The sequence below is a fragment of the Mus caroli genome, unplaced genomic scaffold (genome assembly GCF_978045245.1).
Source record: "Mus caroli unplaced genomic scaffold, Mus_caroli_1 scaffold_8, whole genome shotgun sequence".
In the NCBI taxonomy this organism is placed as follows: Eukaryota; Metazoa; Chordata; class Mammalia; order Rodentia; family Muridae; genus Mus; species Mus caroli.
In genome coordinates this window covers 54,046,549-54,073,934 of record NW_028227263.1, presented here as the reverse complement: position 1 = coordinate 54,073,934, position 27,386 = coordinate 54,046,549, and the positions used below count along the sequence as shown (strand labels likewise).

Genomic DNA, 27,386 nt, shown 5'->3' with positions numbered 1-27,386 from the left:
ACTGCTCAGATATTCCCTCTTTGTAAATATGATGCACCCCTCCTGGCTGGCCTGAGAAAATGCATTTCACTTAAAGATAAACTATGATACCCCTAAAATAATGTTCAGATGAAAGATTCTGTGTGGACTCCATCAAAGACCTCAAAGTAACAACCAATGCTCTCCTACCTCTTAGCTCACCTGCCACCTGACTGAATCCTTAGCAGGAGTCCTAATCCCTGGGTCTCATTCGATCTCCTAGCAGTTATTGGCTGAGGGCCAGAATTCTCAGCTGCAGGATGAATCTGCCTCTATTTGTAAGTTTCCCTCCCTTTCATTCAAGCAGGAAATAAGAATTATTCAAATGAGAATTATTCAATCAGGTTTTGCATTATTGAAAAAGCACTTCAGTTATTGTGCTTGGCTTAGACTGGTTTGCCTTGAGTCACTCCTGGGTCACCAGTGCTGTATAGTGACTGCCCATGCATTGATCTGGAAGTGAAATCAAATGATCAAAATGGGAGATGAAATGCAACTGTCAGCTCCTGAAACCGGGGCATCCATCCAGAGTGTGAAGCTGACTGCCTTTCTCCTCTGCCTGTAGAGAGGAGGGGAGGGAGCAGAAGCCGGAGAAAGAGGAGCAGTAGAGAGGCAGGAAGAAACATCTTCACAGTGAGGATTCTAAATGCTATAAAAGTAGCCAGTTCACTAATTCCCTGCAAGACCAGGAGGGAGCTAAAGCTGAGAACAGGAAGTGACTTATAATTAGGAGGGTTCAAGCCCAGACCAGGACCAGGCATATTTTCCTAAGAGCAGCCATTGCATTTATTACCTGAATATTTGCTGTTAACCTAATGGTGGATGATCAACCTTAGGCAAAGCTCCCTTTCTGAACTGGTTCATACTGTATACCAGTGCCTCTGCCTACGTGTGCAGAGGAAATAACTAGCTATCTGAGAGAAGAACCAAAGCTACATGTGACTAAGATTCCTGGATATGTGGACCCTCGTCCCAGGGTGGAGGGTCCAGCCTTTCTCTGTGTCAGTTTCTTCAGCTCCACATTTATAAACTATGATATATAAAGTAAACACAATTTGTAGCTATTTAGTAGGAGATGATAGGTAGAAAGCACTTAGAAAAATTAAATCATGAAGGACATTTAGAGATACAGCTGCCAAGTGGGGAGGGATTTAATAAGTACTAAGGCTAGAACCATTGCCCAGTGTGTGTGTGTGTGTGTGTGTATGTATATATATATATATATATATATATATACACACATATATACATATATAGTGTATGTATATGTGTACACATATAAATTTATATGTGTACATATATATACACTGTATATATACACATATAAAATATATATGTATACATATATATACATATACACATACACATGTACACATACACAATAGGGGCTTGGTCACAGAATTCAAAAGAATTGTTTAAGACAAAATTCTGGTCCTTACAGATAAAGCTGAAGGTGAGTTATGAAAGTAGTGTCAGCAGAGCGTCAGAGAAGCTTAAAGTCCCAAACTAGATGACTCAGAAAATGAAGATGGAGATTACCAGAACAGTCAGGGACATTTACTGAGTGGGTATTAGACTAAGGTTCATTGAAATGTGGCTTTTGGCATCATGAGATGGCTCAGCAGATAAAGGCCCTGCTGCCAAGCTGGCAATCTGAGTTTCACTCCCCAACTCACATGGTGGTGAGAGAATGGACTCCTACAAGTGTTCACACACACACTTTTTCTTCTTCTTCTTCTTCTTCTTCTTCTTCTTCTTCTTCTTCTTCTTCTTCTTCTTCTTCTTCTTCTTCTTCTTCATCATCATCATCTTTTTTAGTTTAGGAGCTCTTGCTGCTGTTTTAGAAGACCTGGTTTCAATTCGCACCCATATCAGGCACTCACAACTCTCTGTACCTCCAGTCCCCAGGGATCCAATGCTGGCTTCTGGCCTCCATGGACAGATACTACACACATAAACATACATTTTTTTAAAGACCTTATTTATTTTTAAATATTTTATTCGTTGATTTCCCAAACTCCAGATCATAGGAATCAAAGAACTCCCTCAATTGTCAAGTCCTTAGGAGATAGCAAAATAAAATGGCATTTGACTTGGAACAAAGTTTCAGAATTGAGAATGATAAATGCTGTTATATCCTGTGGCCAGCAGATGCTAACAGCTACTGCAGGCTTAGCATTTGAGACCCTAGCAAGAAGCTTAAAATTATAACAAATGGCGGTAGCATTAACATTGAAATCAAGAATTAGCAGTGTTTGCTGCTCTTCCAGAGGACCTAAGTTGGACTTCCCAGCACCCATATTGAGTGTCTCACAGCCACTTTGTAACTTTAGCTACACTCTATATTGGCCTCTGTGGGCACCAACACGTGTGTTTTTATACCCACAAACAGGTAAACACACAAAAACATACATCTAACTAAAAATTATATAAATCTTTTGAAATAAAATAAAGAGCAGCCTGAACCATGCTTTCAAATCTAGCATGGCAACTTAAAAATAATCTCAGTGTTTCCCATTGATGAGACTCTTAAGTATTTGTTCCAAATCTGTGAGTTGTTGTCTAAGCTGTAGTATGGAGAGATAGAATGAGAAAATGCTGGGTCATTATAGAATTGTAAAGCAACCAATTGTAGTTACTGAAGTTGGCAATTTCCTCTTGGAAACAATCTACAAATTTCCCAAGCAAATGGCATGTCATCGGGATATTTTCTAGTTTTATTATTAGTTCCAATTATAAATATTTAAATGAAGGCCAAACTGTTAAGGGCTCAGCAGAATGCGTGGCATATTTTGTTATATAAAAAAAAAGAATGAATTATGTAATTATGTTTATTGATAATTTACTATCATTTGGTATATAAACAAAATGAGTGAATGAGTGTCCCTATTCTGGACAAAAGTTCCATCAGTTTCAAAAAACTTTAAGAGAACTCAGTTGCATTCCTTCCCAAAATTCTACCACCGACCCTAGAGCCACATCAGGTCTGAAGTCACAGCAGAGGGGCTGAGGTGTGGGAAACAGCATGAGATGGCTGTACAGTATTTGCTTCTCTGATAATTACTCAACTAGTCAAGGCAGAGGTCACAGCCACCTTTTATTATAACGAACACACATTCAGCTGAGCATCCTCTCTCCCACCACCACAAAGAGGAGAACGAGGAGGAAGAGGAGAGAGAAAGAGAGGGACAGAGAGACAGAGACAGGGAGAGAGAAATCATCAAGGTGTGGGGGAAGCGTATAGGGGGCTTAGGGGATACCATTTGAAATGTAAATGAAGAAAATATCTAATAAAAAATAAATTTAAAAAAAAGGGAGAGCACTTGCTGTGCTGGGCAGTGGTGGCGCACACCATTAATCCCAGCACTTGGGAGGCAGAGGCAGGCGGATTTCTGAGTTGGAGGCCAGCCTGATCTACAGAGTAAGTTCCAGGATAGCCAGGGCTACACAGAGAAACCTTGTATCAAAAACAAAAACAAACAACAACAACAAACACTTGCTGCTCTTATAGAGCACATGGGTTCCCAGCTCCCAGGACAGGGACCTGTTCTCTCTCTCTCTCTCTCTCTCTCTCTCTCTCTCTCTCTCTCTCTCTCTCTCTCACACACACACACACACACACACACACACACACACACACACACACACAGTTTTTAAATTTCTTGGAAGCGTTTCTAAGGCATTTCAAGAATACCTGTCCCTGTGATTGGAACAAAGTTATCTGTTGATTAGCAGTATTGCCACACACTCAGAAATATTGCTTGATCAATTGGTTCACTATGTCTAAGATTTGATGTTTTGAACTGCAAATATATTATTTTAATAAAGTTCACTGTGCCCTACCCTAAGATTTAAAAGATAATAGAAGTTTCAGCTGTTCTAAGACATGATTGGCTTTCAAACACGTAACTGGATGGTAAGATGCAAGGACTTGCTTGGCACTCGCACTGTTTGATGGGCCAGCATTCTTTCATCTCGTGCCTGAGTAAAACCTTCCCTTCACTCACAACCCTCTTCCATAAACACCTTATTATAATAAGGTAATTAGGAGCAAAGAGGGATGCTGAAAGGGAAAGAAAACAGGATCCATCAATGGACCAGTTACAAATGAAGAGTGTAAATAAGTGGTTGCAGGGGAGTGTCAATCAGCACAGATCACTTGAAAGCTATCTGGTCATGAGTCTTATTGTTTTAAACTCTCCATAATGTTTAGTTCAAGAATTTAACTATAGGGATCTCTTCTAAGAAAGTAATTTAAAATGTATTAAATTTTACCTTCATTATGATACAGAAGGCTTAGAAATGGAAAGGAAGACATATGTCTGGGAACACAAGAGTGTTTAAGCTAGCTGTGGTAAATTAACTGGGTAAAATATTATGTTGTCATGATGTTGAGGCACACTGGCCTGTAGTCATCTTTCTTTGTGATATTCCTATCTACTAGTGGCCTCTGGGATAGACTGGACTTGGAGTGTGCTTGGAAATGTTTTATCTTCTAACATTTAGAAAACTTACATTAGTATACACTCTTCTTAAAGGAATTATGGTCCAGATAATAAACATCAAAGCTATTTGGTGGGAATCATTTTTTATCACTACTTTTTCAACCTCCTATGTGTTGTATTTAGAGCCCCTGGGTTTTGTTAGCTTATGTCTTCCTAAAAATCTGCCTGGTTTATCTATGTTATCTAAGTGATATACATTTTTAAAATTTCTGTAGGATCTGTAAAATTCTTTCCCTTGTTTTTTAAGGCAGTTTTACTATATAGCTCAGGCTGACTTTGAACTCATTATTCTCTTTGGTCAGCATCTCAAGTGCTAGGATTACACACAAGCAAAGTCTCATTCTTTTATAAAACAATTTTATTATTTTTGCTGTGTGTAAGTATTGCTTGCATGTATGACGATACACCACAAATGTACAGTTCCTCTAGATGCCAGAAAAGCATGTTGGATTATCAGGGGCCTGGCATTATGGGTGATTGTGAGCCACCACATTGGTTCTGGGAGTCGAAATCTGGGTCCTCTGGAAAAACACCCAGTGAGTATTCTTAGCAGCTCAGCCATCAATTTGGCCTCCTTCATTCATGATGCTAGCATGTGGCCTCTTCTCTTGTTCTTGCTCAATGAAGTGAAACTTTTATCAATTTTGATAATCACCTCAAAGATTCAACCTTGGGTTTGTTCATCTCCAATTTTTGTATTCTCTGTTTCATTGATTTCAACTATAATCTTTATTCTTATCTTCCCCCTTGTCTTAGATTAGTTTGATTCATCTTTGTCAGTGTCCTAAAATAGTAAGATTAGATTATTAATTGTAGATGTGTTTGTCATCACTGTTTGCATCTATGTTTTCTCTAGCTTGTGCTGCAGTTGTATTCGTGAAGCCTGGGGCCTTCTGTCTTCATCCCATTGATTAAGAAGCATTTTCCTCTCTGCTGATTTGCTCTTTGGCCCTTTGTTGACTAAAGGATTTTTATTTGCAAACTATACCTTTGATAGTTTCCAGAATATTTGTATTATGAATTCTAATTTCATCCCATAAATTCATTACAATTGATGCTTACAGAAGCTCCCTAAAGGCGTGAAAACAGACTCTGTCCCTATTACCGTTGTTGGCTCTGCTCTATGAAGCTTTACTTAATGTTATACTTTTGATACATTTGATATACTTTTGATCACATTTAAGTATCGACAACTGACGCTCAGAAATTAAATAACACTCCTAATGCCAGTGGGTGGGGTGGCATATCCCTTTAATCTCAGCTCTTGGGAGGCAGAGGCAGACAGATCTCTCAGTTTGAGGCTAGCCTAGTCTACAGAACGATTTCCAGGATAGCCAAGTCCACACAGGGAAACCCTGTCTCAAAAAACAAACATGCAAAAAAAAAAAAATCCCTAGAGTCATACATGTAAAAATAGTAAATTAAACCAAGATTTTAAATTATATTGGCACTGTTATTAAGCTGAAAAAATAGATCTGCTTTTCATTGATAACAGATATTTTGTTCTATTATTTCCTTTGAATTTCTGGCAGGAAATGGTGTTTTGAAAATACTACACATGTCCAAGTGTGTACAGATATGCATGTCTGTGTGCACACAGGGGTTCTCTGACACCCATCCTCCTTCAGGTGCTGCCCAGTTTGTTTCTTCAGACTGGATGTCTCACTGGCCTGGATCTCATAGTTAGGTTAGGCTCAACACTGGGACTATAAGCATGTGCCAGCATATCCAGGTCCCCTCCCCAACTCCTCAGTCTGGACTTGAGATATAGAATCCAGATCCTTAGCCTTTGGAGGCAAATACTTTGCAGACCCACCCATACCCCAAGCCCAGCACCAAAGGCATTTTTGGGCAAATTGTCCTTTTAATTGGGAAAGACAATAAGCTTGGGGGAGAAAGTTTAAAAGGATAAATTAAGTGGTTCATTTTACTGACATTATGGATGCTATTAAAGTCTTTATAACTTTTCCAAAATCAAATCCTAGATAGAGCAGAAAATGCAGCTCAAACAAGCACATAACTAACCTCATTTTATTAACACTAATAGAAGGCATCTAAAAATAACTCAAATAGTTGAGCACAAAAAGAAAAATCACAAGATAAAATATATGAAAAAAGCAAAAATAGGAGGCACTCACTGAAGAGAAACGCATTAGTCCTTAGGGTATTGCTTTTCTATTACTGCCTCTTTCTAGCGCGTCTTTACTGTGTTGCTGTGTTTTGCCTTTCCCAAAAATCTTCCCCCATGCTTTAGAGGGGAACCCTGCCTCCAGCACTGCAGTTTATGTGTTCATTCTGTAAAATTGAATGTTTACCTTGTTCTAAATCTAAAAGATATGGAAATAGAAGTGGAGCCTGCTTTGAGATCATTTCAGAGGATGACTCCGCTAGATACAACGCTCCCCGTAGTACTTGCCTTCTTCACTTAGAATGCTCACCCTGTGCATTTCTGCCTGGACTGGAGAGTTTCTGTTGGGAAATCTGCTGTTAGTCTGATGGTGATAGCTATGTCACTTGGCACTCAGAGACTTTTGCCTTGTACTTATATATGTGTATGTACAGGCATATACATGACATTGCATCATGCTATACATAGACTCCAGGGCCACATGCACTCTAGAAAAACCCTCTAACTACCCATTTAACTACCTCCCATTTAACTACCTCTATAGTAAGGAACATGTATGTTTATCTCTATTTATGATCATATTAATTCTGCTGTACATGAATGTCTGCATCTTCTCGATTTCTGAGCCTTCCTATTACTTATTTCCTATAGCTTCAGTTACTTTTCTCTTCTGGAGAATTCCAAAAGCAGGGGTCTTTGTTTATTTGAAGAGGTCCCAGGGGTCTTCAATGTGTTCTCTTTTGTGTATGACTATATTTCCAATGACCTGGTTTTGTGTATTTTTTTTTCCTTTTTATCTAGTCTCTTCTTTAGTCTCTCAACCATATTTTTACCTTTATTGAAATCTTCACTTCTAAGATTTCCATTTGGCTCTTTTATTTAAAAAAAAAAAGTCTATTGCTCTGCCAAATTTCCCCTTTATATTCTGTATTATCTTTCCAATTCCATTCAATTGCTTATATGTACTGTTTCTTAGATCTCATTAAGATTTTTATATTCCTTCTTTTAAATTGTGCTTTGATTCCTTTTTAAATTCTTTTTTCATCAGTGAAGCTGGATAAGTGGCTAGGTTGTTTAGAGCCTTTCTTGTTCTTCCAGAGGAGCAGAGTTCAGTTGTTAGCACCCATACTGGGCAGCTCACAAATGCCTGTAACGCCAGCTCCAAAGTATCCAGCGCCCTCTTCTGGCATCTCTGGGCACCTAAAATACCACATACACTCACATTGACACAAAAATACTTAAGTTGTACTTTGATTTTTAAGACAGGGTTTCTCTATGTAGTCCTGACTGTTGTGGAATTCGTTCTGTAGACCAGGCTAGCATCAAACTCACAGAAATACTCCTGTCTCTGCCTCCCGAGTGCCGAGATTAAAGTCATAGGCTATCATTGCTCAACTAAACACATAGATTTTAAAAATAAATCTTTGAAATTATTTAGGCAGCTGTGGTACAAGCCAGTAGGGCATGGTGAAGAGGGTCACAAAATTGAGGCCAGTGTGGGTTACATAATTAATACATTTTCTCATTTTTAAAAAAAAGTAAAATATTTATTAGCATGCACAAGATTACATGCAAGATTACTGTACAAGATTATGGGTTTCACTGTGGCCATGCACAGACTCAGAGGAATTCAGAGCTGAAGACAGGTACAGATGTATGTTCCAACACATCTCACCGCAGTGCAGCACTCTGATGCCCCTTATTGATGGGGATGAAGGAACACTATAGTTCCCATTGCCTGCTTCGTGAGCATAGCACCCTCACTGCAGGACAGTGAACAGGCTTAGGCTACTCCTCTGGGCCAATTTGTGTTTGCAAGATAGCTTTGTCCAAACCAATGAAAAATGAAATGTCTGGAGTCTCATAAATGGGACTGTATTGAGTGTTCTGGCCCCTACACAGTGCAAATTCAGACAGTGGATCGCTTCTTAAAATGGATCCTGGCTATGGAACCTAGAGTGTTCCCTGGGAGATGCCAAAAGAATGCTGAACAATGTTCAGAATACAGGGGGATTACTGGCCTTTCTGATAGCTAGAATTAGCATCTAGATCAGAAGGTCTCAACCTGTGGGTTGCGACCCTTTTACAAAAGCCTGTCTCCAGAACTATTTACACTATGATTCATAACAATAGCGAGATTACAGTTATGAAGTAACAATGAAAATTATTTGTTGGTTGGGGGGTCACCACTCCATGAGGAAAGGGTCACAGCATTAGGAGGGTTGCAAACCACTGATCTAGATGCTGATGGAGTTAACCCTGAAACTCTTTCACCCTTCTCCCTGTGAAGGGAAGCTGTCCCTGTTCCCCACCCCCACCCCTACTCCACCCCTCCTCCGCTGTGGAACCAGGTAGCATGAGAAACAATTTTACATTTCTTTGGGAAGATATGATATTCCAGATGTAGAAGACTTGGACATAAGAATGAAGACATCGCTTTTTACTTAGTATGTACCAGAGTAGCTGTAAAGTCCAGTATAGGATGCAACCAGCCCTTTGCTATACTAGTCTAGGCTTGCTCTCTGAACTGTTGCCCTGTGCAACACGCTCCTCCTTAGCATGACCAAACCAGACCCAGAAATAATGCAAGTAGAGAAGAGTGGCAAAGGACACATTTAAGATGACATTTTCACAGCCATTTTTAGAATTGTGCATCTTATGATTTGTGATTCTTTCTTAAGCAATGAATGCTAAGAACTTTGTCCTTTCAGGTCACAGAACATCAGCTGCCACACTTTCATGAATAATGAAGCCAGTTTGGTGCCTCCACTTGGCCCCAGCACTCATAAGGGAGATGTTTCCCTCTCCTGTTTTACTTCCTGCCTTACTACCTTTAGTCTAACAAAAAAAGAAAAGAAAAGCTAAAAGAATTGCCCCCACACCACAGTCAACCAGTAATGTCTATTTTACTTGTACTGTATTAAATACTTTATAATTCATTTTTAAAGCTACCTTATGAAAAATTTTAAACATTAAAAGATCAAAAAGAGAACTATAAATCCCTTATACTCAAATATTGTATGCCCATCTATAACCCCCTGCACTACGTTGAGAGACAGTTGTAGAAATTATCCGTTTGTTTCTTTTCTGATCCAGGGCCACACCTTGTTTCATTTGTCTCATTTCTGGAACAGTTGCTCCCCCTTTTATGTTGTCATGACACTGACATAAGAGGATATATTTTAATTAGGAAATGACTGCTTCTTCCCCTCCAGTGTGAGTTGTCCCCTTTAGGTCAGAAATACTGTATAGCTTGTATATTCTTCAGTACTTGCCCTCAGGAAACTCATCATGACAGACTGTCTGCCCCACAGTTGATATTGCTCCACTATACAGCTTTTTCTTGCTACTCTTGTAATTAAATAATATGTGAAGAGATGAATGCCCTGTTTTCTCACAGACTTGCAAACACTGATAGGGCTCTTGAATGAATTTTCTCCCATGATGATAGCTTCAGAATAGCAATTCCTACTTTATCATTCTCTGCAGAGTCTCCTCTAAAGAAAAGCTTTTCATTTCCCGTGCCTTTAATTAAGTCTCTTTATAACCTCCATGGCATCACAAATTTTCTTTCAAATTCCTCTTGACCACTGTCCATATTATATGGGTTTAGCTTTGATATCCTTTGTACACAGTGCAATTAAGCACATATCACAGTTAATGTAGATTTTGTTCCAATATTGTTTCCAGTTCAACAGCATTAATTTTACTTTGCAAGGAGGGCACTAGCTACACTTTTGGCTACTTTTCACACCCAAGGGTTCTTTAGAGAATGAATTAATACTTTTTTAACTTTAATCTTTTTTTACAGTCTAGTCATTATCCCACTCCCATTCTGCCCTTGGACAGTTCCTTGTCCCATTTGAATTAAGACTTTTAAGGATTCTTCCTTTCCTACCTTTGACCATGCCAACCCTTGTCCCCAGCATGCCTGCATTTATCCATTTGCTCAGTCCTACAGCAGATCCCCAATGGTTTCAGTGTAGTTATACCCATATCACAATAAGCTTGCCAAGAAAATGGCTATGTCCTTTACAGTTCTGCCTTTAGAAGGTACTAAGTACTCCATTGCACTCATATGTCACGAGGCAATCTAGGGCTTCAAACCATTCCCTAATTCAATAGGGCACGACCATATAAAAAATTAACACTCACTGGATTAACAGGCAACTTTGAGGAGCCTCTCTTTCTACCTTAACATGGGATCTGGGGATAAGGCTGAGGTTGCCAGGGGTTTATAATCTCACCACAATTGCATTTATCATTGAGCAACCTGTATACCTCGTCCTTCTTCCTTCTTTCTCCTCCTCCTTCTCCTCCTCCTCCTTCTCTTCTTCTAAATTCATATTGCACCACAAATGTTGTTTGTTGGTGTTTTGTATTGTAATTTGTTTGAACTAGAACACAAATGAAGTCTACATGATAATTGGTTGATGTGATTTGTCTTTGTAATTTGCAGATTTCCCTTTAAATATTTTGTTTGTTTTGGTTGGTTGATGCAATATTCATATTGAAAAAGCCAAGTGATGTCTTTCAGAGTTTCCCAAACTTCAGATTTTAATGATTGTATCTTTATTAAAAAATCAAATAACCATGAAAAATTAAATTTTGTCTGTCAACTGATCATGGAACCTATAGGTTTGGATATATTCAGGTTCATTTGGAGTTTGGTTTTGAGTAGAACGTACCAAAGCTCCTTTACAGTGATGTTTTGTTCTTCCATCAGGAACCACAGGACTTCTCAATGGGGACTTTTTGTGCTCCCGATTCTTGATCTGCAATCTAAACCTTGGTCTTTGATTTAAGTCTTCTTGGTCGCATTATTACTTATTCTTTAATATATTCTGTTTTATATTTTTCTGCATGAGAATGAGCTATTTATGGAATACAAAGTGCTGCCTAAACAGCTTTTCCAGGTGAATACAACTAGGGGAAATAAGTACTTATAAAAATTAAGAAGAGCCACAGAAAAAGAACATCCAAACCCTGTATAAGTTTAAACTCCAACAGAGTGCACCATTACTCACAAAGGTGACATTAGGAAACTACAGAAACTGGGTAATTAGCAGATAAGAGGAAAACAACAGCAATGAGTCCCTCATTGTCAGGTTTCCTGGATACAAAGGATAAACACGTGCCAAGCATCTCCAAGAACATAGGGATTAAGTGAGAGAAGAGGGGATTTGAGTTTTTGCTTTCTTCCTTATGAATAATGCATTTTATATTATGCCAAAGCTTACCAAAGCATTCTATGGTTGTGTGAAGCCAGGGAGTTTCATGCCAGTTGACCTACCAATCAGGGGACATCTGAGTGACACCAGTGTGATGCTGACATGAGTACTGTAATGTCTGTCACAACATGAAAGGTATTCACTTAACTGACACAAGACACAATCAGATCAACAGAAATATATGTAGATTTATATTTATGCATTCACTATGGACTACAAGAGTTGGAGAGCATCCAATTAAAAACATAACATATTTACAGCAAGTAGAGAAACATATTACATATCAGGAGAAACCTGCTATGATTGTTTCCTTTCAGGTTGGTGGTAGGATTCCTTTTTTTTACGTGAATTATATTCAGATATAATTTACATTAGTTATATGACCTTAAAGTACACACTTTTGTGTTCCCTGGTGGATTCATAGGATTATGTAACCATCACCACAATCTCATCTTTACCCTAAAGTAAATCCATGCCCATCAACTGTCACTTCCTACTCTCCATACCTCATTACCTAAGCTATATACAGCGTCTTAGTTATTAACCACTCTCTAACCATTTCTGTATTAACTAGCCACATGTAAGTAAACTGTTTTAGATTGCTATGTTTAATGTGTCTCATGGAAATTCATTTTTTTTTACAAATATCATAAGAATGAGAGTAGGTTTGAACCCTCAACTGCATGAATTACAAAAAGAGAAAGAGAGACAGACAGACAGACAGACAGAGGAGAGAGAGAATAACCAAAAGAGATATAATAGACTCTAGTAACATCTGGTGGCCTAAGCAATCACCAGGCACTAATGCCCAGAAATAACAGAGTATGTTGTATGATTTACAGTAGTCAATTGCTTATGATTTTAAGTACAAACATGAAGGAGGCAAGTCTTGCAGAAATTGGTACTCACAAGAACAGTGACATTAGCAGCCAATTGAATTCTTGACTTCAAGGCTCACCATTCGAGCAGCTCTGGACACATTCAGGGATAGTGATGAGGCAGGCTTTATAAAAGTAGCCAATAGGTCTACACATGTGATGCCTTAAAACTAAGCTTGTAATTCAGTGCTCAATAGATTCAAATTTTTGCTTAGAATTCCTTCCTATGCCAACTTACCCCATGCCACATTTGATTGGTGTTTTCAAATTTTCTAATCATGTTTTCTCCTTGAAAACAATACATGGGGATGGAAGACACTATAATGTAGACAAGACAGTAATGATCAAGTACAATTGATACTAGAGCTGGAACTCAGCCTTTACTTTAGAGCCATGTGTTATAGAAATACCAAAAGTGCTCATTTATTATGTTCACCCAGCACTCATGGAGCAGATTCGTTCCTCTTCTCTATTAAAAGGAACAAGTACAGTGGAGACAAAGCACGGGTACTATATGTGTCTAGAAAAATAAAGAATATCCTCATAAACCATATATAATCTGTCATAAGTCAAAATGTTTAAACCCCCTAAGTGCCTTGAAATCTGTGTGAGCTAGAATGGTGATTTGACTTCATGTCCATACATGTAAGAAAGTGTGACCATGAAGGGGTTCAGTACCTTCCATGTTATGTAGGAAGGAATCAAAGTGTGTTTGCTTGTAATACTGTACTATAATTTTACTTCTGGGGTATCACGTATTTTCTGTCCTTTTAAAAAGTGTGCTGTTCAGTATTATTATGTTTGATCAGAGAACTCATGATACACAACATTTTCATACTTGGGAAATGTTAACACGTTACATTCCTTGCTTTAAAACATGAAAGAATTAATCAAAGGCAACACCTTTTCATTTCCCTTTGACCCATGAGACCATTTAAGTGATGTGGTTTGCATGCAACACCTCTTTGGGTCCCAGAAGCCTCTGCATTCTCCATCTGTGTGTGTCTGTCTACACCCAGGCTTCTCTCCTCTTGGCACCGTTTTGTATTTGCATGAGAATTCATCATTGTTTTGCATGGAAAGTCCTCTGTAATGTTGAAGAGAAGTGTCTAACACATTACATCACATGCCATTAATTCTTACATGATATTTTTCTTTTACTTTCAGTTACTGGAGTTTAAATATGCTTGAAATGTAAAAGTAGCATGACACTGGAGTGATGCAAGAATCGGCAATGTTCCTTTAAGGAAACAGGGGGCACTTCCCAAGCCTTGTCTGTGGCTGCCAGGTCTCAATTACAAGTTATGAGAAACTTCATTAAATACAGGTGCTGTCAGCAGACTTAAGTTCCAAGAAAGCAGTGCTTTAAAATGAAATATAAACCTTTTCCTGATCTGGCATAAAATTAAGCTCCTCTGACCTTGGTGAAAGACATTTCAGTGTGTCAGTGTCTTCTGAATTAACATGATCAGAGGAGCACAGATTTTTTTTATTTGTTTATTTATTTATTTATTTATTTATTTATTTATTTTGGTTGTTATATACATAACTATACAGAACTACACCCCACCAATGGGACAAAATGCTCATCTCTCAAACAAGTCCTAATTTGCTCCAAGATGTCACCTCTCTGACTCTCTGTTTTTTCCCACAAGTGGCCAATGCTATCCCTGGGTTAAAATACCCCCTTTCACATTGTCGTTGGCAATTCCATTTAAAACCTGTGCAACCAAGAAAACTTGTTCGGTGGAGATTTTTTTTCTAGTGTTTTTCAGCACCTAAAAGATTCAAATCATTCAAGTATGGATGTTAATCAGACTGGTGGGACATTTTTGAAACATTATAGGATAGGAAATTAATACGACATTTCACAACAAACAACCCATTTATGTCCCAACAGTCAACATGTAATCAATTAAATTATCTTTAAAAATTCTACTGAACTAGCATGTGCTAGCTAATCAATTGAGTGAACAGATTTTAATAACTATAGTATATATATTTTATTTTTAATCTAGCCCTCTTTAAACTAATAGACAGCTTGTACTTTAATGATATTTGGTATTCATCCTTATATTTTTCTCCCTTACCAAAATGTAGATGAGTGACTGTCATTTCTCCCATTCTTGGGTGACTACCAAGTAAATACCATGTTAGCAGCTTCCCACTGATTGCCTGCTGGCTGTCACCATCAAATTTTGATACTAGCGTTGGACTCAGCCTCTCTGTGCTTCTCAGTCTAGTCTGTAATAAGCATGTGAGGCTAGATTATCTTTTGAATTAAAATATTACACTATAATTACCATGTATCATAAATCTATATGATTCCTTTCACACTTTTAATTAAATCCAAGCTGAAGTAATTCAAATTTAATATTAAGTCACCTGGACAATGAGAAAAAAAATATTTTTCCTATCGTCATTTTATGTCTGACTGTGTTAAAGCAAAAATTGTATAGTATTATGTTTTGATACCGCTTCACGTGCTCTGGACATCTAAGAAGGGCATTGACTTACAGATGAAGATTCCGAAGTTCAGAGAGACTCGGTTACTGGTCATGAAGTTAAACTAGGGTAAAGAGCCTGGATCTCCCACTGTAGGACATTTCTGTTACCACCCATCTATAAAGTCCATTGTGACTGTAAAACCATGTTCCCCATGTGTCATTATCAAGACTTGGCACTCCTTGAAAATCAAGTCTGCCTTTCGCCTCCTCCAGCACCTTTGCAGAGTGTTCGCTTGCGTCACTACAGCTCTCTGTGCTTTTACAAACTAGTTGTTTTGTCAGCATGAGTGTGACAACAATTAGACGTCCCCTGTTTTTGCCCCATGCCTTTTCTCCTTCACAGTCATTCAATGACAAGCGTAAAAAGAGCTTCATCTTTTCACGAAAATTCCCATTCTACAAGAACAAGGAGCAGAGTGAGCAGGAAACCAGTGATCCTGAACGTAAGTAGATTCTCGAAGATAATGTCACATGCAACACAAGAAAAAAAAAAATCTTCCAGGGCAACACTCATCACAGGCTCTCCCACACCACACACCTAGGCAAACAACATGGCAGGCAGGCAGGCAGGTTTTACTACTGTGACCAGTGTTTAACTGCAGTCTGGATCCTTCCCTTCTAGGGCTGTGTTTTGCACAAAGAACTAAAAAGGGCCTTGACAAAGCTGGGGCTCCAATCCCAGCCAGCGTTTCTTTGTGACCAGAAATGGACTTAACTTGATCATGCAACTCCCTAAGGCTTGAGACAATTTCTTCTCTGCCTTGACATATTGGATTACATCACCACATATGTATTTTTGTCTTGAGTTCAAGCTTGGTACATCTGTACCCTCTTACCCTCTGGGAAGCCATTCAATACAGGCTGAGATGGGAGCTTGTACTGGTGGATGCAGAATTTGTTCTGAAATTTGGAGTGAGGACATTCTTTGACAGTGAAAAATATTCCATTCACTGATTTTTTTTAATATCCCTTTCCACAATCTCTGGCTTCCCTTTTGAGTTGACTTACAAGTAAAAATTTCCTTTTATTTCTCAGCTCAGGGAGTTTGGGGTAAACGTTATTTCTGAAGGTAAGAGGCTAGGATCCAGACTGCTTGGGCAACACGGTCTGTCATGGTAGTATCCATTTCAATTCCACTGACTTCTGCCTTCCTCTTCCGTGGCTGTTCTTCCTCTCTCATTGCTCTCTCTGGGGACTTCCATGCAGGACATCCCCGGATTAGGTGACGACGGTTATGGAACAAAGACTCTGAGTAAGTTTCCAGGAATGGTCACTGTTAACTTTTCTTTTCCTTTCCTTTCCTTTTGAGTTTGGCTTTTGTTCCTTTTCTTGAGGGCCTTTCATTCCTAGCATGCACACGATACGAGTTTCATTTGTTACTTAGCTGTGAATGCTCCTACAAAATAATTTTCAGTCATTTTGTTCTGCATGTCAGCATTTAAAAGCGAAGTGTGTCAGGCGGTCTAATCCTGCTGCATTTAGTGCCTCCCCTTTCTGACCGTGTGACAATGGCCGGCATGGTCTGGATGCCTGTCATGGCATTGCTTGCTCAGCCACCAACTACGTCTCATAGAGCAAGAGACCATGCTGCAAAGAAAGGGTGAGCTAAGTGTTCTAGAATGGCAAAGTAGAAATATACTCTATGTTGTTTCTTCTGGCTTTCAACAGTGAAAAGATGTAATGACCTTGCCTGATTCTATGGCTGAGCTATACTTGGCTACTAATAAAGGAGCTCTTTTCTAGTCAAAAGCAACATGCATTCTCAAAAAAGTAGATATTAAGCTATCCAAGCCTTAATTCTTTGTTATTAACTTGACTGATTTCTTTTTCTCTGACTTGCAGTGGTCCTGCTTGAACCGTTTGTATGATAGTTTTAGCTAAATAGTAATGCCTTTTCCTATCAATGAGTTACCAGCTGCATTATGCTGTCAGGGCTTCATCTGGTAGTACAACATGAGAAATAAGATATATTAGACCTTTACATTTTCAATGTATTCATGTCTTTGGTCTATGTCTCGTTGCATTTAGCAATTAAGAACAGGTTTCTATGTCTCAAAATCCTATACTGTGATTATGCTTTTCTTTAACTCTAACCCCACTCTAGAAGCACCAGTGGAATAAGAACAGAATGTTGTATTTTTGCAAATGTATCACATATTCAATTTCGCATTGCTTGTCTTAATGTAATACGGTAGATATTTTTAGTTGTTCATCTCATTTTATAAAGCAAACCACCATTGACTTGGATTTCACATTGAAGGGCTGTTTACATAAGCCTGTGCATTTTCAATAGCTGTTTATATAAGCCTTGCGGTGATGCCTGCCTTTCAGGGTTCACGTTTTGACTCTTACTGGCCTGTTTTAGACATAGAGCTGTAGAAAACAAAATCTGGTTGAGTGCTGCTCTCCTTAAAGATGAAAACTTTATCTTTGAAATATTATGGAGAATGTGATATGAAATGTATATATCCATTTTAGCATCATCTGGATGGCATCAAGCACCACTGGGGGTGGGGGGCGGGGGCGGGGGACTTACACACTTTCAATTTGGAAGGGAAAGGGATTGTTTTAGCATATTGCTAACAAAAAATACATAATGCCTTATTGAATCCAGAATGTCCAGATTTTTGCTTACTTTTTAAAAACTGAACAGATTTAATTAATGGGAAAAAAATCAGGTACATCCTACATCACAGTTTCAAAGTAGGTAAGATAAGAATGTCAGCAAAGGTGCCCTCCATTACCAATACACAATCTCACTGTGTACTCAGTGAGAGGGAACAGCCTTTCATGGGTTCATACCATACCCTAGCCCATGAGTCCTTGGACTTGTTAAATGTGTGTCCAAATTAACAGCACAGCTCTAGCCATAAAGCCACACAGAGAGGAATGGTTTGTGTTATAGAACCAATCCCCTCAGCAATATATATATATATGCATTTTAAAGCACTTTTTTGCTGTTAAGAGAATAATGTATCTTCTCTCCTCTTTCTTAAATATTGCCAAATAGTTGAAAGTCAAGTAGTCGCATATATATCATGTGACATATATATAATGTGACATATGCAACTCATAAGTTACACACGACCAACTCGTCAGCTGAACAACAATATACATATCTCTGTTATATTAACCAAGTCCTTTAGGAGGAATTAAACATAACTCATGCCAGATCCTGCACTGGGTATCAGACCCACTTATCTTGTGTCTGCTCCATGCTCCCAGAATGTAATCGCTATTCCAGCAAGGATTATAGAATAAAACCTAAGTCATGAAACATTTCCCAGGGACTTACTGCTTCCTCCCATATTTTCTACTCACTGAAGCAGGAAAGAGTTTCAAGAATTCCTTTTAGATCTGAGGATTTGCTTGCAAAGTATTTAAATAGAAAATGAAATTGAAGGGACTTCAAGGATCAGCTGGTAAATGCAGTCTCCCTTCAAAATAATTAGGGCTAAAACTGAGACCCAGAAAATCACTTACATGGCAGTGGACACACTCTGTCCTTCCCAATACCACTCTATGGATGTGGTATATTATTTATAGTAAGAATATCACTTGGGTTGCTACTGTTTGATAATGAGAGGTACTTTTTTTTTTCTAAGAAACAGCGGTTTCATGTAAACTGGCAATAAAGTTTTCATCTTTCTCTTATCTGGATTCTCTTAGTGCAATCTCTTCTGCAGCCTTTCACTTGCCTTTGCTTACATTTCCAGTAGCTTTGCATGGGTGTGTCCTTTCCGTTCTGGCTGCTCTCTGACGCTTGATCCTTCTTTAATTTGCTGTGCTGTCCTTGCAGAACACGTCTCTTCTAATGCCAGCGATAGCGAAAGTAGCTGCCGTAAGTTACTGCTTGGGCTTGTGGTTCTTTTCTTTGCAGTTGCCCCCATCGCCTGTGGTAGTCATTTCGCTGCCTTTTTTTTTTTCCTTGTCATCCTTCTCTGAAGCAAATGGCTTGAAACAAAATCAGCATTTGATGTGGAAAGATACAAATGACACGGGCAACACCCGTGAACCCTAACATGATGTATGCACACAGGCTCAGATTTTCTAATACCAATTCCAACCTCAACTGGTTGACACTCCCACGGTGGATGATTTTGACACCCAATCAGCTGAAATCAATGTAATCTCCCTGGAGGAGAGAAAGTCATGATTCCGATCCTCCTCCTTTTGCTTTTTCCCTTCTCCTGGAACAGAAATATTTCTAACGTACGGTGTTCTGTTAAATCGGATGTCTTCTGTATCCGTTTCTCCTTGATTAATGTTTTAAGACACCTAGCATATCTTTGTGTCTAACCTTATCTGAGGAATGGTTGGGAAGTTGATCAAAATACTTCATCTAATGCTGAAAGAATTTTTTAAAACTTTTTAGGTCACTAAACATAGCTGGAAAAGGTAGGTAACTACTTTAAAATGTTCTCTGGTCACCTCAAGCCATTTGCTTAGTATAGGAAAACACTCACCAAATAACAAGCACATTCTTCTACTCAACTCTCACTGTTTCCTGCTGCCTAGTGACCGGTCTTTGGTGACTAATACAAGTACCTACTACCACTGGGGTCCTTATGTCTTTAATATTAACTTGCAATCCTTAGCAAAATGGGTTACCCAAAAAAAAAAAACAAAAACAAAAACAAAAACGGTTGACAAGGTTATCAGAAAACTGCAGGCTCAATACATGAGCCAAAGAAATAAATACCAATGTAGAAATTGGTATTGTCTTCTGCTTGAATACTAATTGAAAAGTAGAAGTGTTCGGGGCATCTCTGTCCCAGCCCGGCTATAGTAGGATGTATTATAAAACCATGCCTTTCGAGAGAGAGTGCTGATACATACATGTGATCTGGAGTTGGAGGAGGGCTTTGAAGGAGCCTGGTGGCCAGCAGAAAACATATACACTAGAGACAGATGTCAGGTAATGATAGGGAAAAGGAAGCGGACATGGACCAAAGACTGAAATGACAAACTTGCAGCAAGCTGCCCAGGCAGAATATTAAAGTTGCATAATTGTCATATTGATGAAGGTGTTATTAAGAGAGAAAATTCCCTAAGTCTCAATGATGGAAGGGTTCAGAGTTCTGTGTTCAACATGGCTACAATCTTCCTACTCTTATGGTTAACCCAACGTTCGGATAAAGAAAATTGCCTTTCCCGTTTCTCATTGTTGTTTGGTTGGTTTTTTGTTTTTTGTTTTTTGTTTTTTGGTTTTTTTTGCCTTCCCCGTTTCTCATTGTTGGTTGGTTGGGTTTTTTTTTTTTTTTTTTTTTTTAATTCAGAAACCAGCCAGGAAAAAAAAGGTCAAAAATTATTTCAATGATTCCATAAACCACTCCTGATTTTTCATGGGGAGAAATGTGACTTACTGATTTGGTTTTATGAAGACCACTAACACTAATCTCCTTGGTTTTCAATTTTCAAGGACTTTGCTCCCATTCAGCACACAGCCATAGAAAAAGAGAATATCATCCCTTGCTCTTCCCTCCTCTTTCTGGGGTGTACCTACAGTCACTACCTTCTCTTTGGGAAATTACAGTTTTAGAATTTTTTTTTCAGAACCACTAAGTCGTAGAATTTAAGATTTAGGTCCCATCGTCAAGCTGTTGCAGGCGACGTGCCACAATGACACCAATCATATTTTACTCTCCCAAATTATAGCTGCACACAAATATTCATTGAGGGAATGAAGGATATAATTCTATACCCCTTAAACTAACTGTGAGAAGAGAGTTGCAGTTGAAATCATTATGTTAGTAAGGCAGATGTGTGCCTACCAGCCTCCACTTCTAAAACGTAATTCAGACGTCTGCTCCCCCTAATCAAGCAACATCATTATACCCAGCATGTCAAATTACAGATGGTATTGCTTTGGCATGCGAGTTTCCCTCCAAAGTTAAAAGGAACAGTCAGGGCTTCAATTGGCAGCTTCTGCATGAAAGGATACCTTTCACAGCACTATAAAAGCCAATGTGAAAATTGATCAAGCCTGGATCTCAGTGCGCATGTCCTGGGAGAGGGAGTTCAATCCATGAACGGGAATGGCACTCCGGGACAAGCAGTGCAACAGCACTGCTTCCAGACAGGACATGACCTGTGTGCTACACTTTGGAAAGAAGAACGCTTGTCAAAAGGAAGAGAGGAACTTCCTGTAAGGGGCAGTGCCAGGACAAAAAGACAGGTGGGGCCAAGACATGTGTCCAAGAAAGAGGCAACTTTGACATCAAGATCGGCTGTATTTTTCTACTGAATTTCCCGCTTTTGCTATAATGGAGACTATCTTTATGTCTCATAAATAGACATACAAACAATTATGGGAAGACTCTTTGCCAATATGAAAACTGTTCCATCTGGAGACAGCATAGCTTTATGAAAACTGGGTGATACAAAATTGTCCAAGGCTACTGTAGTGCACAGTACACAAAGCCCCATTTGCACTGTGTTCTGGAGACACAGCTCTGCACATGCATGTCTACAAGCCTCCACTTCTAAAACATAATTCAGACACCTGCTGTGCCAAATCATGCATTACTTTTCCAAGTAAAACTAGATTGAGTAGCAGCTAAAATGTTAATTAACATGCATATTGATTAATTATACAAATACAACTTCAAAACCTTAACTATTGGATAGTTCCCTATTTCTGTCTACCGATAAAATAGTAAAGTTACGGCTCATGGTTTTGTACATGCCTTCTGTATACACCTTCCAATTGTCCTTGTATTTGGAGGCAATCAATACCAACTGGGAATTATCAGCACCAGGCAAATCTCTACAGCTAGTGTCCCCCCTTCACAAAGCTCCATCAAGCTCTTTACACAAAATGGATGTATGCGAGTTGAAGATCATCCTTCTTGCCCATCGGTATTCATCAGTTAAGTTAGGATATTCCAAATGAGGATCTTGAGGAAATGGCCTGAGTGTAGTGTCTGAGATGAGGAGACCCCAGACTTCTCTGCAAAGGTTGGTAACCCTGACCCCCATACTTTCTATGCTACTCTACTTTTCACAAGTATTGCCCATAGCTGCCTTTAGTTCTTTCATCCTGGTTATCTCGTTTAACTACTGTGATGACACTATTACTAGAGAGGTCTTACCTTGACAGCCTACTTTGTGCAGGAGGCACCTAGAGCCTTAGAGATTGTATCTCACCAGTAAGCGGTAACCCTGAAGTCTGTTATTCTGACTCCCATGCACTCTTTATCCTATGGTTTATAAAAGCTCAGCTTCTTGCTGTGCAAGCCAATACTTTGCAAACACTCTGTGCTACTCACCAGATAATTAAGGCAAAAGCTGCTTCCAGTGTTACCTATATACTAAGCCTGAGTTTAAGGGCTTTCTCATGACTGAGTAATTTAATCTTCTGACTATCCTGTGGAGACACTGAGCTAACAAATGGATGTAAATCAAGATGCCAACGGTAGCCAATTGGAAATAGCTGCTTGAAGAGTTGTATAGAGGAGCTAGAGAGATAGCTCCTCAGCTAATACTGGCTCTTCTTCCAGAAGATCTAAGTTTGATTCCCAGTACACACATGGAGACTTGCAACTGTCTGTAACTCTAGTTCCAAGAGGACCCAATGCCCTTTTTTGGCCTCCACAGGCACCAGGCCTGCAAGGAGGCAAAACACCCAGACCAGTAAAAGAAGAAAAAATAATGAGTAAAAATGTTTGTAGCCACACTTCAGACAGTGACTGCTGTATGATTTCCCACTGAGGGCACAGAATGGAGGAATGCCACCACATGCTACATATTTGCCACCCTAACATGTCCTGGTGCTAAGATTCTCAGATTCTGGGAAGCAGACTGATTCTTGATAGCCATCCGGTGGCTTCTTAAGTGCTAAGAAGTTAGTTTAGAATGTTATACACAACATTAAGAGCCCCAGCCCCAGCCCCAGTCCCAGCCCCCTCTTTGATTTCTTGTTTTCAAAACCTCAGAACAGGAGCTTCTTTTTTCTCTCTCAGGAAAGAGGACTAAGGTCTTGCTCTAGCCGTGCATCGCTGCAGCAGGCTCCTGATTCACACACACTCCCAGGATTGTGCAGAGTTCTGTTAGAAAGCAGCTCTGCCAAGTGTCTGACAGCTGCAAACCCACAGCCTGTGCTGTTTGCCACTGCCAACCACAAAGTTGCCAAAACAAGACCGAGAATAGTCTGTACCTTTTGCCAGCTGTTATCCTAACTGCCAAACTCTTGTGAGGAGAGAGAGAGAGGGAGAGAGAGAGAGAGAGAACCTAACTAAGGATGACTGATGATTACGGAGATGTTATACCAACAGAGGATATGAGAAAGCAGAAGCGCTGGTATTTACAGGTGGACCTGGACCTCTTCAGGCCTCTTGATGACTCTACCTTCTTTTGTGGCCCATGCCCTTTGTTCACTGACTCTAGTGAGTCCCAGGGAAAAATCTACATCTCCCGCCCTCCTGAGAGTGTATGATATACTCAACAGAGAAAAACAAATGTGGATTTAAATCTTGTCTTTGCCACTTAGTAGCTGAGCGAATGGGCCTCACTAAAGGCTTGAACCTCAGCTTCTCCATCTATAAAATGGGTCACCAGAGTACCAACTACCCAAGAAATTTTGTGGAAACAAGAAGCCAGTGATGGGAAAGCAAAGGCCCTCAAGAATGGCATGGAGACATGCACTTTTTTCTCTCTTCATTGCTAGCTTCCGATGCACACACAGTGCATGCTTGCACAGGGCCATAACAATCACAGAGAATGACATGATACTCCCTGGCAGCACTACTGCTTGGAATGAAAACCAGTTCCCTCCATAAGAAGCATACCACAAAGCCGAGGACAAATAATTCTCTCATGAAAGAAAAGCTGTGCTTGTCCCGGTTTTCTGAACCACACGTGACACAGACTGACATCAGATGTCACTTAAGATTTGTGTCCGGAAGATCCCATTGGGGTGATCTGCAGCATGACTGGAAAAAAAGATCCAAACAGAAGCGTGACGTGTTGCGGTTATTTAGAGGAAACTGTATTTCCCAAAGTGAAGGGATTGTATTCACAGACACGCAGAGCAGAACCTTTCCCTGCACTCATTACTCATCTTGTTTTTCACAACGGAAATCACAGAGTGAGTTCTCTGTCATCTTTAAGCGCTGGAATCACAGTGATGGATGGGACTGTGCCTTTGTGCTCTGACCAATGTAGAGGTCAGACTCTGACAATGACCACCTGACACCTGAAGCTTTATCTCACTATTAGGACTCTGATGATAGTTCCCAAGCCTTCCCTATAAAGTTGGAGTCTGTTGCCACCATTAAGGACCCATGCTACTCTCACTCCAACCTTTTCTCTGTACATTTTTCCACCCATCTTGTGAATTGCGATGGATCTCCAGATCAGAAGACTGGGGCTTTAGCATCAGTCTTTTTTTTTCCCCATCTAAACTCTGATTTTGTGTAGTTTAATTTAGTTGCAGGGAATCATTCTTTCTCAGAATACACAAAATCCTGAATGGTCCCACACCAGCTCCCTTTTCTCAGACTTAAGGATGCCTCCTAAGCATTTCTAGGGCAAGTGTGGGCATGTGCCATTTAGGAAAGACTTTGAGTCTTATTGTACCTTCAGGATATAGGGTGGCCTAGCAGGGCCAATCCCAACAGCAAGTTCTCTTCAAGGTAGATGTAAAGAATGACTTAGGTTGGCAGCCATTTCTTACCACTACCAAGGCTCCAGTAACATATAATAACTACCTAAGTCACCTGCAGGTATCTAAGCCATCCATGCAGTTACCACCTTTTATGAAAACAGCTCGCTTTCCCCTGGTGCTGAAGCTATGAAAGAGAGACTCCTATTGGCAGACTAAGTATGTCTGGGATGGTCAACCTATAGACTCTGTAGTACAGTATAAAGCAATGAGATTCACTGTCTTTTGGCCTTGGACAAGACAATCTCCCACCCCAAACCTCCTCCAACAGATACTGAATTGTTTTCAATATCCCTAACCTATCCTCACACCAAGGTTGTTCAACACTAAACCTAATACAAATATAGGAGCAGAACATCTGGGATTTGCAGCCGAGCTGAGACAACCCCTGACCAACTAGTTGATCTAGTGTATAAATTTGATTTAAAACTATTGCCAAAGTTGACTCAAGGTCAACCCTGAAGCACAGGACATGCAAGGAATCCTAGAAAAGCATTGCTGCCCTTAGTTCCCGTCCTGAAGCTTCAAGACAAGTAGCAGCGATCCTAACAGTCTAGGACACACTTCTCAAGTTGGAGCAAAGACCAGGACTGGAAGCAGGGTCTCCCACTTGCTAAGCTCATGCTCTGCCCCACAGCTATAGCCTCAGTGTCCTCTGTTTGAATCTAATTTAACTGACCTAGGACAGCTTGCTGGTGACTCCGTGTTAGACTAAACCTCTAGCATCCTGTAATAATACTCTGACAAAGTTTCTATGTCTTAAATGAAATAGACACTTGCTTTTGGACCACATGCTTAGAAAAATAAAATAGGAGATTAATTAAAAGAATCAGAAATTCTAACAAAGTAGCTTGAAAATTATTGGATGGACCCATTGCTAAGTGGCTTTATTCATAATACTTGGTGTGGAGGCATTGCACTCCATTTCTAATGTCAGATAAAAAGCACTCTCTTCATTGCCTCACTGCAGAGGGCTAGCAGCCCGTTATCACACAGTTACAACTGTGCGATAACTAGACACCAGAGTTTTATGAAGATGGAGGGAATTTTGAATGGTTCAAGGAGAGAGCACAAGAAAACTTAACCCTCAACTGTGCATTTCCTGTGTTTTGAAGCAGGAACTGTAGCTGTCACGGTGGCTGGTCATTTGTCAATTGTAATTTTCCTTTCTTTTCTTCTCAGGAGGACAAGAAGATCTCATTCTTTCCTATGAACCTGTCACGAGGCAGGAAAGTAAGTTTCCTGGCATGCCCATGTTCCCGATTTCCAGGCTATGACAGGTGACACCAAACTCCGCTTAATACTCAGATGCAGGCTCAGCAACTGCTCCCTGGTAGACAGAACAGTCCTTCGGTGGTCTCAATAAGAAGGCACATATTCAAATCACTTAAGGACCTAAGCTGGAGGAGTGGCTGGGAAGAGCTCAGGGCAGCTGCTGCCAGCCCAGTTTCCCTAGCAGAGCTCAGAGGCAGGCCACCTGCAGACTGCCTCAGGAGTCTGAGTCTGTCTCTCTGGAGACATTCATACAGAGGCTGATGGTGACCTATAGAGATGTTACAGAGAAAATTGAAGCATCAGCTGGGGAGTTACACCAAATTGACTAAAATACCTTCTAAAACACAAAAGAATCAGGAAGCCCCCAATGAGTACAGACCCATGAAGTGTCTCTACTAGTAACAATGGCTGAAAACCTGGTTGTTTTGTTTTGTTTTTTTCTCCTAGGTTCCCTAAATCTAGGTTTTTTGACTTAGAGTTAAAATCTGTAAGCAGAAAAACTCCTAAACCTTTTCATTGGCAGCTGCTGTAGCTGCTTTATTCTCTGTTAGTCAATTCCAGAAAGCAGCAGAGTCAACATGCTGAGGGCTAAACATGCATTTCTGTATGCAGGGCTTTATGGGTAATTTACCCCAGGTTAAGGCCTTAGCACATCTTGGTTGCTGGCAGTTTGCCATGAAGAATCACTTCTGCAGAAGTGCAGGACTGCATCCACATTGCAGGGTTTTAAATCTCCCTCCTCAACTGCATTTTCCTTTCTCTGTCTACAGTAAACTACACCCGGCCAGTGATTATCCTGGGCCCCATGAAGGATCGAATCAATGATGACTTGATATCTGAATTTCCTGATAAATTTGGCTCCTGTGTGCCTCGTAAGTATCGCTTTTCTCTTCTGTGGGCTAGAGCTGGAATCCTTGGTGGATGATCAAATATAATCCTTCCCTTTCAAGAAGAATCTCTGGTGTGATTCGTATGTCATCAGTTACCCATTATCTGAACACTGGACTTGGTGGATCCGCCCAGCTCTTTTCATCTAGGCTGTCACACATATTGTTTTCTGTTGATAAGGACTGACCTCCATCCCCAGACAGAAGATAAGACATCCTGAAATCTCTCCTAACACTTAAAACAAACAACAAGCTATTTATAAGCCTCTGAGTTCTCCGAGATTGGTTGAAAT

General features: G+C 39.8%; 1 protein-coding gene across 22 annotated transcripts in view; it reads left to right on the top strand.

Moving 5' to 3' along the window:
• The window catches only part of Dlg2 (discs large MAGUK scaffold protein 2), a 2,003,181-nt gene that overhangs the window by 1,955,652 nt on the left and 20,143 nt on the right, over positions 1 to 27,386 (top strand). For 13 of the 22 annotated variants that reach the window (XM_085841533.1, XM_085841532.1, XM_085841531.1 and 10 more), the window contains 3 exons: positions 15,611 to 15,710; positions 26,114 to 26,164; positions 26,977 to 27,078. In XM_085841533.1, coding sequence (XP_085697659.1) covers positions 15,611 to 15,710; positions 26,114 to 26,164; positions 26,977 to 27,078 — 253 coding nt within the window. Of the gene's footprint in view, positions 1 to 15,610; positions 15,711 to 16,473; positions 16,520 to 19,066; positions 19,109 to 26,113; positions 26,165 to 26,976; positions 27,079 to 27,386 lie in introns of all 22 variants that reach the window. The other 9 variants (XM_085841524.1, XM_085841538.1, XM_085841535.1 and 6 more) reach the window with 2 other exon arrangements.